Source organism: Amblyomma americanum, chromosome 10, assembly GCF_052857255.1.
Source record: "Amblyomma americanum isolate KBUSLIRL-KWMA chromosome 10, ASM5285725v1, whole genome shotgun sequence".
NCBI lineage: Eukaryota > Metazoa > Arthropoda > Arachnida > Ixodida > Ixodidae > Amblyomma > Amblyomma americanum.
Window position 1 is genome coordinate 76,274,465 of NC_135506.1, and position 15,358 is coordinate 76,289,822.

General features: G+C 49.2%; 1 protein-coding gene across 1 annotated transcript; it reads right to left on the reverse strand.

Moving 5' to 3' along the window:
• Nucleotides 1–253: 253 nt before the first annotated feature.
• LOC144107526 (uncharacterized) lies at nucleotides 254–9,714 on the reverse strand. Its single transcript, XM_077640576.1, has 2 exons — nucleotides 9,434–9,714; nucleotides 254–8,243 (listed from the first exon to the last, which is right to left on the reverse strand). The coding sequence occupies exon 2, from the start codon at nucleotides 7,948–7,950 to the stop codon at nucleotides 2,365–2,367; it is 5,586 nt and encodes a 1,861-aa protein (XP_077496702.1). The 5' UTR covers nucleotides 7,951–8,243; nucleotides 9,434–9,714; the 3' UTR covers nucleotides 254–2,364.
• Nucleotides 9,715–15,358: the final 5,644 nt, after the last annotated feature.

Here is a 15,358-nt window from a genome sequence, read left to right on the forward strand (position 1 = left end):
GTTTCCAGGTCATGAACTCTTCAATAAGCATAAAATTTTAACCAAAACTGTCCACCAAATTGGCAAACACTTCTGCGTTCATTGGGCTATTTCTGGCAGAAGCCACACTACTTATATGGGCTTTTGGGACAATCGGGTGCATCTGGTCGCCTTGATAGCTCAAAAGCCAAAGAGTGGCATAGGACATGGCATCAAAGCATGCTCTCTGCAAGCTGCCTATGTGCCAAGCTGCAATATTTTGCACAAAGTTACATAAAAAGAAATAAGATGCCTTTATTATCAATTGTGAAACACACAGCCTTGACAGTTTGTCTACAAGGTTTTTGGTCTTCACAAAAAATTTTATTGAACCAGCTTCACCATGAAATATTGAGCCCTTGAAAGCGGCAAGGTCCTTTCTGCCACCAAACTAAAGTTCGGCAGCACTTGTGAAATCTTAAGCAATTATGCTGCTCTCTTTAGCTTTTCATGCTATTAGATGCAAGCACAAATCAAGTGAGGTAATAAATCAACAACTGTTGATTAAAACAAATGGTCCACCTTTCACTTGAAACGCTGCTACACATATACCCGTGTACACTCACAGTGCACACAAGGCCAGTAATAGCTATACATACAGTGCATGTATGATGGTTAACCTATAATGCCAACATAAAGACAGGCAGCTGTTACACTCAACACTACAGCAAAATAAAGGTGAGTCAACAAAGAAAACAGGAAGGGGGAAAATTCAGAATGCTTTGGGTACAAACCATATATTTAAATGTACACACTGTGCACCAAATGCACCCATTAACCCACAACCACAACCACAAGTTAAATGTCATAGTCCTGTTACTACATACCAGATATAGTCAACTTGACTAGAAAAAAACTTGCAAGCTCAAGAATCTGAAGGTCTCCAGTCGTACTGCTGACAATTTTGTTAGGCTAAGCCGTTGTACAGCACAGTGCTTATAAAAATGTTTTATGAAGATAAACAGGAAAAAAACATGATTCAGCTTCTGCACATATGGGACAGATGTGGCACTTTGAATCTACAAAAAAAAAGAAATGGGTATTACATAAATCAACCTTGACACCTATCGTAAATTCTGCCTTCTATATCACTAGTTTGTTTGCTTTCAAACTTCCCGAATAGATCACATATTGAGGTCTGCTTTGAACAGTAATACATTTAAATGTGTACAAAGATCGATTCACATAACAGAGAATTGAAAACTATTGTTGTTGGCAAGGTCTGGCAACTGCTTGTACCGACAGAGCCCCTAGTCTTCGTAGCTTCTGTTCCCCACCTCGAAGTCTGCAACACCAGTTCACTCGGTTGGCTGAGCTTCCCAATTCTGCCACACAAAATGCTTTACGATACAAAGTAGACCTTGAAAATGAATGTTTGTGAAATTCAAGTAGAAACAAGCTAGTAGTACAGAAGAAAACTTCTGACAGGACACAAGATAAATATGCAGGTTACTGTACAATTCAACACTTGAAACATACAAAGGAATTGCTACACAATTCAACTTTAAAATGCAAAGAGGCACAGTGCTATGAAGACGTATGAAAGAGTGTCCCTGCTGCAGAAAATAAAGAGTAAGCTATTAACTTGCAAAAGGAGCTGTGCCACAACAAACTACAAAACTGTTCTGTACATACAGACAACAAATGTATAGACAAAGAGCACTAAAACAGATAAAAAAAAGCAAAACAATGGTATATAAATACAAGGATGAGTAAACACAGAGTGAAGGTCCAAAAACAGGACCAGATTGAACGATGCATTTTCTTCATGCATGTATGTGTCAAAAAAGACACTTCATATATAAAAAAGGCAAAACAATGTTATATAAAACAAACTGAATGTGCAACATGTCATCTCGCCACACATAACTGAACTATAAAGCATCAGAACAATGTTACTGAACAACAAATTACTGTATTTGTCCACAACAGGCCACAAAAAAATGTTTCACTTAATATTTACCGTGATAAAAAATGCTAACTTTGCACCATAATAAAATGTCCACAAAAAGTGGTCACGCTAACTTCGCTGTGCTAAAAGAAAAAAATGCATGAAATCTTTCCAACAATAAAAAAGAAAAGGCGGAAAATAAGTGTCGAGGCATTGCACATAATCTCCACTACTACACAAAATGTACATGCCTTGCAAGATCTTCATTGTAATTCCCCTTCCATAGATACATTACACATCCGCAAACAGCACACCTGGAACACTGATGTAGGAGTACCCTGTACAAATTACATGATTTGCCTCCAGTGTCAGCGTTTAATTCTTCATTCTTAGTCTAGCTCTGGGACAAAAATGCTGTGCTGAAGCCCTGTAGGAGACTGCATTTCAAATACCTCTTACGGTACAAGTATAGTATCGCCACCATGATCCGCTTTAATGGTGGGCACTGATGAGCCAATTTCAATCTCCACTACATCCTCTGGCACAATGCACGCCACTGCATCAGGGTCTGATCTGCCCTTGCTGATCTCGTCAGCCTCAATTTCTTCCACTGCTATCTGGCAATGTGCATCGACGCCCAAGCTTGACGACACACTGTGCAGTACTAGAGTATCTTCCCCATCCTGAGTGCAATCATTTTCAGCTGTACAAGAATCTTCACTGCTTTTACAAACACTTATGCTGTTAACACCTTGGCTTGCTGGCATATAACTGCACCCTGAGCTGCTTTCCAGAACACTAGGCTCAGAGAAATCGTCATGCTCATACTGTGTTTTAGCTCGGCTACATGTGTCAGGCTCTAAATTGTACCCTGCAACCTCAATGCCACAATCTTTCAGCTCAAAATTATTGGCCAAGTTTGATACAGCTGCTTCTTTTAGACCAACACATGGGCTGTCATCGGGAAATGTTGCTACTGGATGATGCTGTGAATCAATTCTTGAGCACACAGGTTCGCTCTCTTCAAATTTTTTTACTCGACAGGAAGTATCGCTTTCAGAAGTTACGCCTGTCTCTATTGCTGCTGTAAAGCTTTTATCAGTGACCAAAGACGAAGTTGCTACACCATCAGGAACATCTGCTGTCATATGTTCACTTTCACACTCTACACTATGCAGAAACATGTCCTTGCACTCTGCAGACAGTTCACAATCAGATGCTTCAGTGATATCCAAAAATTCAGTGTGCTCAGCATGCTTATTGTGAGCTTTCAGCATGGGATCAGGATCTGCTGCAAGGGCTTCAGACTTTATTGAATCCTCCTCCACAGTTTTACATTCAACTTCATCAGCAACATCTGGATCTTCACTGAGTTTTTCACAGTACATATCCTTCTCATCTTCCAAATCTTCGTATTCCATGGAATCAGGATTGCAAACACGATTGAACAAATCCTGTGCACTCTCCACATCATCTTTAAAGTCAGTTTCACTTTCAGACTTGTGTTCTGCTTGTGCAACTTCTCCTCCAACCTCATTCAACTGTTTGGTGCCATCTAAAACTGCAATATTGACTACTTGCATCTTGCAACCAGGAGGAATTTCTTCTTTTTTATCGTTGAGCACAACAACATTGCTCACCAATTCCTCGAGCGTTTCCTTGCTTGCTAGAACCACATCATCTGTCTCATGCTTGACAGGCTTCAAAACTGCAGGCCTGAGATCTTTATTGTCCAATTGTAGCTGAGGAGTCCTGAATGCCATTGAAGCTGAACACGATCCAGAGGAGGCTAGTGTGGAAGCAGGGCTCGAAAGTGTGTCATCCTCACCGGCATCAAGTTCAGGGAAATACTTTTCATCTCCAAGATCTCGAAACACCAGTGTCCTGGTGCCATCACTGGCAGTACTCCAAATCTCCAACGAATCACATTTCATATAAGCCTGAGGCTTGTAGTGATGCATTGGCTGAAAATGACACCTTGTATGGTCTCGTAAAGTTGACATATGTGTTGACCGGTAATCACAAAAAGTACAGCACAGTCCTTCTGAAGTACCGTGGTGCTGAAGATGGTTCACAACTGTCTCACGCCGATGAAATGCATACGGGCATTTGCTGCAGATGTACATACACTTTTCTTCAACAACTGCTGGTGTGGCAGCAGTTGTACTGTCTGACAAAGGCACAGCAGTACTTGGTTCAGAGCCATTTTCAGGTGGCTGAGGACAGCTTGTAACTGTAAGTGGTGCAGGAGGCTCTACTTTCGGCTGCTTCGACTCAGGCACAAGGACTTCATGGAGTTTACGATGCTTGACGAGATTGGCTGCAAGCTTGACAGAGTAGTCACAGTGTGAGCAACGAAATCGTTCATTGCGTCCATGAAGGGTAAGGTGACTTTCGAAGCGATTGTACTTTGAAAATGATGCAGGACATTTGTCGCAGCGAAACATCTTGGGAGGTTGTTTCTGCTTCAGCGCACCTTGGTAGTGAAGGTGCGTGTGTGTACTCACATTGGCTGCACTGTTGGCTGCATAGTTGCAGAAGTGGCAGGCATACACCCCTGTGCTACCATGCAGACTTAGGTGGTACTCCAGCGTTGTTGGTTTCTGAAAAGCTGCAGGGCAGCGAATACAGCGGTGCAACTGGACTCCCATGCTCTGAGAGCCAGCATCCACAAAGGCACGAGTCTCGGCTTTCTCCAGAAGTAACAACTGATCAGCAGCAGCTGGAGCTGCAGGAGGGGTGGCAGACTCCGGCTGCTGGCTGCGAATCTCAGCTAATGGAAAGCCATTCTGGCGTTCTGCATATTCTGGTGTATGGACAAGAAGGTGCTTGTGCAGATGAGCCTTGTGTCTGGCTCTGTAGTCACAATGGTGACATGGATACAGATGACCAGAATTGTGGTATGCCTTATGGGTGTCCAAGTCGTAGTGACTTTTGAACATGGCAGGGCATTTGTCACAACAGTAGCTGAATATCTTCTTGCATGATGGTGACTCCAGCTTGTCCTTTAATGCCGAGATCTCAGACTTCTGTGCACCTACAGCTGCTGACTCAGGAACTGTTTTTTTGGCAACTGCTGGCCTGGAAGGCAGTGCATTGAGATTTTCACAAAATGTCCTCATACGGTTCAAGTCCAGCGATCGGTAATCTGCTTTGTGAAGCTTCATGTGGCTGGCGAGAACCCCAGTGTTGCTGCATCGGTAGCTACAAAGAACACACTGGAATTTAGCCCCCTTCAAAGCAGTATGCATGCGTTCATGAATCTTCACATTAGCCCTGCGTTTGTTGGTCAGGGGACAGAATCGACATTTGAACATGCGGTAGGCTGTGCCATTCACCATTGTTGTCATTGTCAGGATTCCACCACTATATGGCGTCCCGTCCAGTGGCCTTCCATCAGCAGATCTGTGTATCTTTTGGTGCTGAACTATCAGGTGCCTGTGGGTTGACCAATAATTGCAATGGGTGCATTTGTGAGGGGCATTCTTGTTGGGCCGATGGAACTGCTTGTGGTACAGGTACTGAGTTTTATTATCAGAGGTGTATGGGCAATTCTCACAAGCATGTTTCTTCGTACCTGCCTTCACAAGCAAGCGAGGAAGGACTTCTGTGGCTCGCTGTTGCTCTTCTTTGTGCAGTTTCATGTGACGGGACAAAGTCTTTTTGACATTGGCATAGTATGGGCAATACTTACACTTGTAAATAGCTCCTTCTTTAGGCACATGGTGCTTCATGTGAAACTTCATGTGGCATACCTTTGAGCATTGGTAAGGACATGTATTACATTTCAAAATCTTTGGCTCAGCGTTCTGCAGTGCATGAGGTACAGCACGTTTTTCTTCTTTCAAACGAAATGTGTTGCCTTCTTCTACGAAAGAAACATTACTTTCTATGTGTTCTGGACCTGTGTTATGTCGATGTCTGACATGCATCAGGACAATGTGGTACCACTCTGAAATAAAGTTGCAAAGATGGCAACGATAGGGATTTACTGACGCATGTGAGCCCAAATGTGACAGAACTGCTTTGCGTTCAGTATGATTGAAGTTGCAGTGGCCACAATATAGAACCTGCCGGTTAGAACTTGATTCAGGGATAGGAGCTTCCAAATCATCCTGGTAATCTTGGTCTCCATAGGGTATATCAGATGTTACCACTACGTTCTCAGTCTCATCACGACAAATCAGTTGCACTTCCTCTTGATTCAGCCTGGAAGGCTGTGCGGGCTGTAGAACTTCGTCTCCTGTTGAGGATCCCTCTACATCCACTAGGTGAATCTTGTACTCTTCATAATTCTTGAAGCCGGTTTGATCCATGACTACCAACCTGGCCTTCTTGTGCTTTGGGTCATTGCCAGACTTGCTTTTGATATGCTTCTTGACATCCCATTGCCAGTTTGAGCGATAGCTGCAAACTGAGCACATGAAAGGTCTTTTATTGAGGTGCTGTATCATATGGCGATGAAAATGCGATGCTGGTCGGGTCAGAAATGAACACTGCGGACACTTGTATTTCTGAACGATCCTGGGATTAGTGTCAGCTGCACCAGTGTTCTCCTTGTGCATTCGGAAAGCATGGCGCATCATGTCACCTTTCCAATGGCTTGTAAAGGAGCAGTGGGTGCACTTGAAGGCTTTCAAGTTTCCATGGATTAACTCATGCTTTCTCAGTGCTGAAATCCATCGCGCAGTATAGCTACAGTGTTGGCAAACGTGCATGGGCTGCTTGCTCTTCATAGAGATGTCAAGTGCTTGGATAGAGCCAGAATAGTTAGCAGGGGAAGTCGAATCATCACTCTTGCCCAGCTCTATAATGATTGGTGCACTTGTCGTCCCAGCAGCATTAGCATCACTACTGCTCTTTCCACTCGACTCTTCTTGGTGGTTTAGCATTACATGCTGCTCAAGGTGATCAAGCTGGTCAAAACGAATATGACAAAGTGAGCATCCATGCTTCCTATTCATTTTAAAATGAGTTTCCTCATGTCGTTTAAGCTCCGATGGCCGCAGGACTTGCTGAGGACAATATCGACATTTCCGCATTGTCCCTTCATTGTTTTCTACGACAGCAGTCTCTCCAGTTCGCTTCAGAGTCATTTTGAGTGCCGGTGGTGAGGTGGTGTCCTCAGCAGCATCTTCGTCAATCACGAGTTTGTCCTCATCATCATCCACATTATCACGTTCAGTGTTTTCTTCCTCAATATCGGTAGCATCCTTCAAAAGTTCATTGTGGTGGTGCAAGCAATGGGCAGTAAGGCTTTTACGAGACATGGTCATGAAACCACACTTATTGCAACGGAACTCACCGCCTGAAGTATGGCACTTGAGGTGCCGATCCATGTTCCATTTGTAGCCAGTCTGGTAGTTGCAGAATTGACATTTGATTTTTGGTAAACTGTGAAAACGCATATGGCGAGTGTAACGACCTTTTTCATGGCACACATAGCCACACTGCTGGCAACGATAGAACCGCCGCTTCAGATGCACTGTCTTTTCATGTTCTTCCACATGAATTTTGCTCTTTGCATGGAAGTTACAACTGCTGCACTTGAACGCTTTCTCTTGAATGTGCACTTTGATCTCAGCAGAAGGGGATGGTGACGATGCAGGTGATCCTGTTTTGACCAAATGCTGCGACTTTTCACCATACATCTCCTCCTTGTGGACAATATTGCAGTGCCTCCGTAGTTTCTGTGGCTCTTTGGAAGCATACTCACAAAAAGCGCATTCATGAATGCTAATGCAATCCTCATGAACATCTCTCCTATGGCTGAGAAATTCTCGTGGCCATTTCGTTACCAAGCCACATTCAGCACAGGTATAGGTTCGTCTTACTGTACGCCCTTTTTTGTTAGACACAGGTGGCAAACTCTCGCAAGGCCTCTTTTTTGACTGCTTAACACATTCATTCTGCTCTTCAAGAACACCATTTTGCAGGTGAATCTGATCACTAACATTGCCAGTGACCAGTTCTGGCTCAAGGTTGTTTGCAACTATTTTTTCAGCAGATGCACAGGCAGTGTCTCCACCTTCCATGTTCATTTTTGCAGCATACGTAGCATAGCACACTCTCTTGGTTTCCAGCTTCCTCAGTAGCACATCCAAGAACTGTGGGTGTTCATTAGAGGTATGCGCCACAGCAACATAGGACAAAGCAGTCAACTTTACTTTTGGCGTGGCCGGGCTTGCACTTCACGATACAACAGCCAGCGAGATGTGTTCTGTAACCCTGTAAGGACGCCAGGTACGTCAGGCACAAGTCAACCACTTCCAGTGTGAAGACTCACAGCTTATCTCAAGCTGAGCTCCATGATCCAGCAAATCTTGAATTTGGGCTGCAATAAGAGAAAAAAGGGGGGAGGGGAGAAGAAAAATAAAACGCAGTTCATTATTTCAGTTCAGTCACACAGCACCATACGCGAATGGTGAAGGCATCCATGCACGGCTCGAAATATCCCACAGCAGGTCACAAGGACTGCAAAGTTATCTGATCAGAGAATGAACCTACTGTTTCATGGGCACAGCAGTGCAGCGGGCAACGGCCCTGCGGTAGTGTTGCTGGGAAGCGATACAGCCCACCGGTCTGCGCGGGACGCAGGCTGCTTGGACAGTCCGGACGCGGACAGAACGCGCGCTCGCTGAAGCCGCGAGCGCGCGCCCTTTAAGTTCAGTCACGCAGTTAAGTTCAGTCACACAGCACCATACGCGAATGGTGAAGGCATCCATGCACGGCTCGAAATATCCCACAGCAGGTCACAAGGACGGCAAAGTTATCTGATCAGAGAATGAACCTACTGTTTCATGAGCACAGCAGTGCACCGGGCAATGGCCATGCGGTACTGTTTTGCTCGGAAGCGATACAGCCCACCGGTCTGCGCGGGACGCAGGCTCCTTGGACCGTCCGGACGCGGACAGAACGCGCGCTCGCTGAAGCCGCTCCGTACCATGCCAATGCACGCAGAAAAATCCTTGAAAGTGCTCCAACACGCGCTTGCAAACTCTTGCCGCATTCACGGCGTATTATTTGAGTACCGAGCATGCTCCTAGAGTCCAACGTTGTCTGCTACCGCTTGCCTATGCAAGGAGCTGCTCCCGACCAACCCCGGCGGGTCGCCATCACCGCGAGCGACAATACGAAACAAAAAACAAAGAAAACCGAAGCAGCTCGCTCAGTGTTGCCCGCTACAGCGTCAAGCCCTTTCCGCCGATGCACCAAGGCGGATTTTCAGCTTTATAGTGGCCTCGCCACAGCTCCTCGCTTCCGATTACATTCTGTAATGCTTCGACAACGGACATGCCTGTAGCGTCAACGTGTCACAGTGCTTCAGCCGCAGCGGGATGGCATGTCGGTATCACTCGGCGGCCCTCCCAACATGGTTCCCCGTCCAGCGCAAAGATCGGACGAGCACAGACGTCCTCTGGTACTCGGCACCGGTGGGTACCATGGCTACACATAGGTGCGAACTCTGCGCAGCTCCCACTTTCAGTGCTGAACTGTGCAGTAATGATTGAAAGGACCGCTCACCTGATTCCGGTGTCAATGCGAGTAACGGCGTCACTTTTGTAGCTGGCCAGACAAGGCTCGAGGCGCCATGTTGGCCTTTGCCAACAACGCGTCTTCGGCACTTCCTACGGATGGCTGCAAGGTTCTGGTGTTGTTAATGAGCCAGTCGCACCGTATATATTCTTGATGCTGAGTGAACGAACTTCCGCGACGCAAGCGCGCGTATCGCTAGCTAGCAGCGACCTGTCGGATCCGCTGTGGGCCCGGCCTGACTCCGCTCTTGCTGCCGCTCTGGTAGTTCTGAGCCTCTGGCAGGATCACGTGACTCTTCTCCCTGGTTTAGTGTTCCTGTAAATGCTCCCCAGGAAAACTACCCTGAGTGTCTCCGTGGGACACAACCTGGGCCAGAGGGCGCTGCGGATGCCAGTGAAGAGCGCCTTCTCCGAGCGACTCCTTCTAATTGATCGGGCAGGATGACGAGCTTCACCACTGACTTCTGTGCGTTGCCTCGCCCGCGCATGAAGGAAACTAGCTTCGCGCGCGCGCACTCGTTTTTTCTGGCTCGCGCTTCGGCGCCGTTGTGAGAGGAGCTTGCTTCGCGCTCGCTATGCTCTCTCCGCTCGAGCGTTTTCCTCGCGCTTTGACACTGCTGCGAAACTTTTGCGCACGCTTTCGTGCTTTAGAGAGGGAGCAGCTCGTGTGCGCGGCGTCAAGCAAAGAGTCCAAAAGGGCGCTGTTTATGTCACACCCTAGTTTAGTGCCCAGAGCCCATAACCACGTGGTGTACGAAGAGAACACTGAAATCTAGCCTACCTTCGAACGAAACTGGCACGAATGCGTTTCGCGTATTTTTTTTCTTCGTCTCTTCTAATTGTGCTAGCTCGGCTCGATCTGCTTGCTTCCGCCGTGCGTGCTGGTACGTGTTTCTGCTGCTTTTTTCTTTTCCCTTTTCACGATGTTTCCATGGCTTTGGCGCTATGCTACTAACCACAGTGTCACAGGTCGAATCGCGCCGCGTTTAGATTTGTGCGAAATACGAAAGCGTATTTCGCGATGTCGGTGCGCATTAATGAATCCCATTCTGTTGAGCTTTGAGAGAGCTAACATGGGCGTGCGGCTGATGCGACCAATATGGTAACGCATTGCCGTACGTATACCGGCGACGCGCTCGCCTAGGCGCTTCTCTCATATGGTCGTATTTACAGCAGATGGCGTATTTACTATACGGATATCTAAAAATAATATCTGTTATTCCGGAGCCCTTAAAAACGGCTTTGCGCACAATCTACATACAGCCTTAGGACGTTAAACTCACAAACCACTGGCACAACTCAGTTCTGATGAGCATCGACGGGTCATGTGACAGTATTGCGCGGCCGCGCGAGGTCTACACTCTGTAATTTGCAGAGCCACACTGCTACACGTGTGTACGACAGAGACACAAGGTTACTTCACATGTGGAATCATGTCTGCCATCTTCACCTTCGCAGTTGTATGCCCTGCCAGTTTACATGGTGTTGGCCGAGTAAGTGCACATATATTAAGTGCCCGCCAGCGCTCTCTCCTGTTGCCGCAGGTGATGGATCTTTAGTATTGTTTTTTAATCACTACTGCAGCGCGCAGTATTGCACCGGTACTTCGCGTTGAACTATCCCTGCCACTTGGGTAATTTCTGTTGACATCACACACGGCAGTAAGCAAATGCGTGATTCCAGAGAAGCCCACAAGCCAAGCAAGGCGCTTCCCCGCCTTTATGCAACCACGGTGCAGCGTGCTAGTTCGGTCACCGCGTAAAAACTGCCCACCGATGGACATAAACGGCGCACTGTGCAGTCGTCAGGCTGTGCTCGTATCCGCCGCGCCCGCGAGGAGACAGGCGCGAGAAGCACGCGAGCATGGCCAGTCAGAGCGCCCCTGCGCCATCGTAAACTCTTTGCCACATCCCAAGCCGTTGATGACGGCAGAGCGCATGATTCGGCATACCGCGTGAGGTAGCCCGTCGCAACAACGATCCATCGTTTGCCCGATTACGACCGTGGAAAAAATACGAGTAGGTGCATACCGATCTGGTGGAACGGACTGAGCGGTGGAATGATGGGGTGAAGGAGTCCCGCAGGCTTCACGGCTGGAGTCTTGCGCCGTTGATACTGCGGCAGGTCCTGGTGTAATGGAGGACGGTCTTGTCAAGTTGTGGCGAATAGTACTTGGAACGTATTCACGCGAGCATTAGACTGAACCCCAAGTGTCCCGAGGAGGGGTCATCATGAGACGCTTCTATAATTTCGTCGCGTAGATCAGTGGGCACAACTAAAAGCCATGACCTCGAGCTCAAGGCAAAGCTCTTCTTAGAAAGAACGTTGTCTCGAAGGCATAAATTGCGTACTACGCGTGCAATAAGGCGAGGAACTACGCCTCCTTGACCCTCCAAATTTGAGATCACGTCGCGAAGGTCGGGGTCGAGTCGCTGCCGCGCCGCCATATCGTCGCTATTTAGAGCTCCTAAGATCTCATACTCGTCATCCGTATCAGCAGGCGCGGATTCAACGGGGGCGTGGGAAAGGCAGTCAACATCAGTGTGTTTACGACCAGACTTACAGACGATCGTAGCGTCGAATTCTTGCAGTCGAAGGGCCCACCGCGCAAGTCGGCCTGCAGGGTCCCTTAGATTGGTCAGCCAGCACAGAGAGTGGTGGTCTGTGACCACCTGGAATGGGCGCCCATACAGGTAGGGTCTGAACTTTGTGATTGCCCAAATTACTGCGGGGCATTCTTTTTCGGTGGTCGAGTAATTAGTTTCCGCCTTGGACAAAACACGACTGGCGTATGCGATGACACGTTCGGCACCATTCTGGTGCTGGATCAGGACGGTCCCGATGCCCGTGTAACTAGCGTCAGTGTGTACCTCTGTCGCGGCGTCCTGATCAAAATGGCCTAGGGCAGGGGAAGCCTGCAGGCGTCGTTTTAGATGGTCAAATGCAAGCTGCTCTTCACTGGACCACTGGAATGGGACGGACTCCTTCTTGAGGCGGGTAAGTGGCGCGGCGATATTCGAAAAGTTTGGAACAAAGCGTCTGCAGTAGTAAGCGCAGAGGCTCAGAAAAATCCGCTCGGCGTTCATGTCTGATGTCGGGAAGGAAGCGACGGTAACTGTTTTGTCGGGATCAGGACGGACGCCCTAATGACTGACGACGTGACCCAGAAATTTCACTTCGTCATTGGCAAACTGGCACTTCGTAGGCTTGAGGGTGAGGCCGGCGTTTCTGATAGCCTTTAGAACTGCTTTTAGGTGAACAAGATGTTTATGAAACGTGCTGGAAAAAATGACATCAAGGTAGACAAGGCATGTTCGCCATTTGAGGTCGATGAGCGTGGTATCCATAATGCGCTGGAAGGTCGCTGGAGCAGTACAGAGTCCGAAGGGCATCACCTTGAACTCATACAGTCCATCCGGGTTGATGAAAGCCGTCTTTTCTCTTTCGCGCTCATCGACTTCTATCTGCCAATACCCACTTTTAAGGTCGATGGATGAAAAGTAACGGACATGGCGCAGGCGGTCAAGCGCATCATCGATGCGCGGAAGTGGATATACGTCCTTCTTCGTGACTCTGTTGAGGCGCCGGTAGTGAACACAAAAGCGAAGGGTGCCGTTTTTTTCATCACCAGCACCACCAGAGCAGCCCAAGGGCTGTGACATGGTTGGATAATGTCATCGGCCAACATTTCGCGCACCTGATGTATTGTTTCACGTTCTTTTAACGAAACCCGATAAGGTGACTGACAAACAAGATGGACGGCGTCGTCGGTAATTATTCCGTGCTTTGCTATTGGCATCTGGCAAACCCCGGCTGACATAGAAAAGCAGTCGTGGAACTCACCCAGCAGAGCGAGGAGCTCGTCTCTCTCCTGAGCAGAGAGTTGCGGGGCAATGCTGACACCTAAAGGAGGCACGGAGGGCTGGGGAGGGGACGGACGAGCAGGAGCCGCAGAGGGGGTCTCAGCATCGGCAGGGGCGCTGAGGCGCTCGATGAGGCCGATTACTGTGCCCTTGGTGAGGTGCTGCGGAGCGCCGAATAAACTGGTGACGAGGACTTTGGTGCAGCCAGAGTAAAGCCGCGTGACACCTCTAGCAACACCAATGCTCCTGTCAAGAAGCAGCTGCACACTGCCTTCAAGAAGGAATTCGCCAGAGGCAACCGGTGCGGACTCGACCAGGAGAAACACGCTCGATTCAGGCGGCAAAGTGACGTGGTCCGCTAAGATGCGCGCCTCGGAGAACGTCGGCTCGGAGCTCGGCGGGTCAAGAGAAGGTTGACGAACGGTGAGGCGGCAGTCGGCGAGGTCGATAACAGCACCGAACTCGCTCAGAAAATCCAAACCGAGAATAATATCTCTCGAGCAGCGCTGCAAGACGACGAAGGCAACGGGGCACGTGAGACCGTTAATCTCAACACGAGAAGTGCAGCGGCCTACTGGGGTGACGAGGTGGCCTCCGGCGGTTCGGATTTGTGGGCAATCCCACTGCGTGAGTACCTTGCGAAGGCGGCGGGACAGCTCCCCACTCGCAACGTAGTTTTCGGCGCCGGTGTCGACGAGGGCCGTCGTGGCGTGGCCGTCGATAAGTACGCGAAGATTATTGTACACCGGACGAGCAGAGGCGGTGAAAGCATCGGCGGATAGGTCGTCGTCGGTAGGTGAGGCGGAGCGGGACGTCGTGCGTGGAGGCTATTTCACAGATTCGTGATCGACAACGCCATTTCCAGGCGTCGCCAGGCTTAGTTTTCCCGACGAAGAGAGGGGTTTCCACGGCGGTCGCGAAGAGGGGAATCCAGCCGGCGCGGCGGCGGCGAGCGAAACGCACGACGAGAAGGCCGCTCAGGTGGTGGGGAATGCCGCAAAAATTCCTCAATTTCACGAGGCTGCTCGCCGTACTTGGGGCGGGGTGCAGCTCGCCGGAATCCGCGAAGATCGAGCTCCCGATAAGGGCAGCGGCGATAGATGTGACCGGCCTTCCCACAGTGGAAACATAGCGGATGGTCATTGGCAGTCCTCCACGCGTCGGGTTTGCTTGGTCCAAGCTGTTGGAAACGAAGGGTGTCGGCAGACGCAGGAGACGATAGTGACTGTGGAGCAGGGGATGGGTGGTCGACCATTGGCGGCGACGGACGACGGAGGCCTACGTCACGGTGGGCTGTGCAGGAGGAGGGGTGACGGGGCCGCGAGGATAAAGGGCACGTTGCACTTCTTCTCGTACGAACTTTGTGAAGGGGAACGAAGATGCGCAATCGGTGGGTGGCAAATACTTCCTAAGTTCCTCCCTGACAACTTCGCGCATGACCTCGCGTAGGTGCATGGCATCAACAGGGTAAGCCGCCGGGTGGTCAGCGAAAAGATTGGAACTATTTGAAACTTCAGCAAGCCGACGGTAATCATCGGCTCTGGCTGCCAGGGCACGGTCCATGTTAGTCGCCTCGGAGATAAACTCGGCCACGGTTGTGGGAGGATCCCGAATGAGGCCGCCAAAAATGACGGACTTGACGCCCCGCATAAGAAAGCGCACCTTCTTTTCCTCGGTGGCTCGGGGGTTGGCTCGGGCACTCGCAACACGTCTTCCACAAAACTAGTGACGGTTTCGTCGGGGCCCTGGAACCTGGTTTGCAAGAGGTCCTCTGCGCGTTGGCGGCGATGCTGGCTTGCGAAAGTGTTTCGCAGATGAGTCTTGCAGGTATCCTACGATGTAAGGGTGTGCTCGTGGTTCTCGTACCTGTGACGGGCAGTTCCCTCAAGACAGAGGCAATGTTCCGCAGTTCAGCCGTTGTGTCGGGCCACGCGTTCATAGTGTTGAAGCCAATCGTCGATGTCTTCGGAGGCTTTGCCACGGAACGGGACAGCGGAACGTGGAGCGACGGCGACGTAAACCACAGCAGGTGCGGGTGAACAATCGGTCTG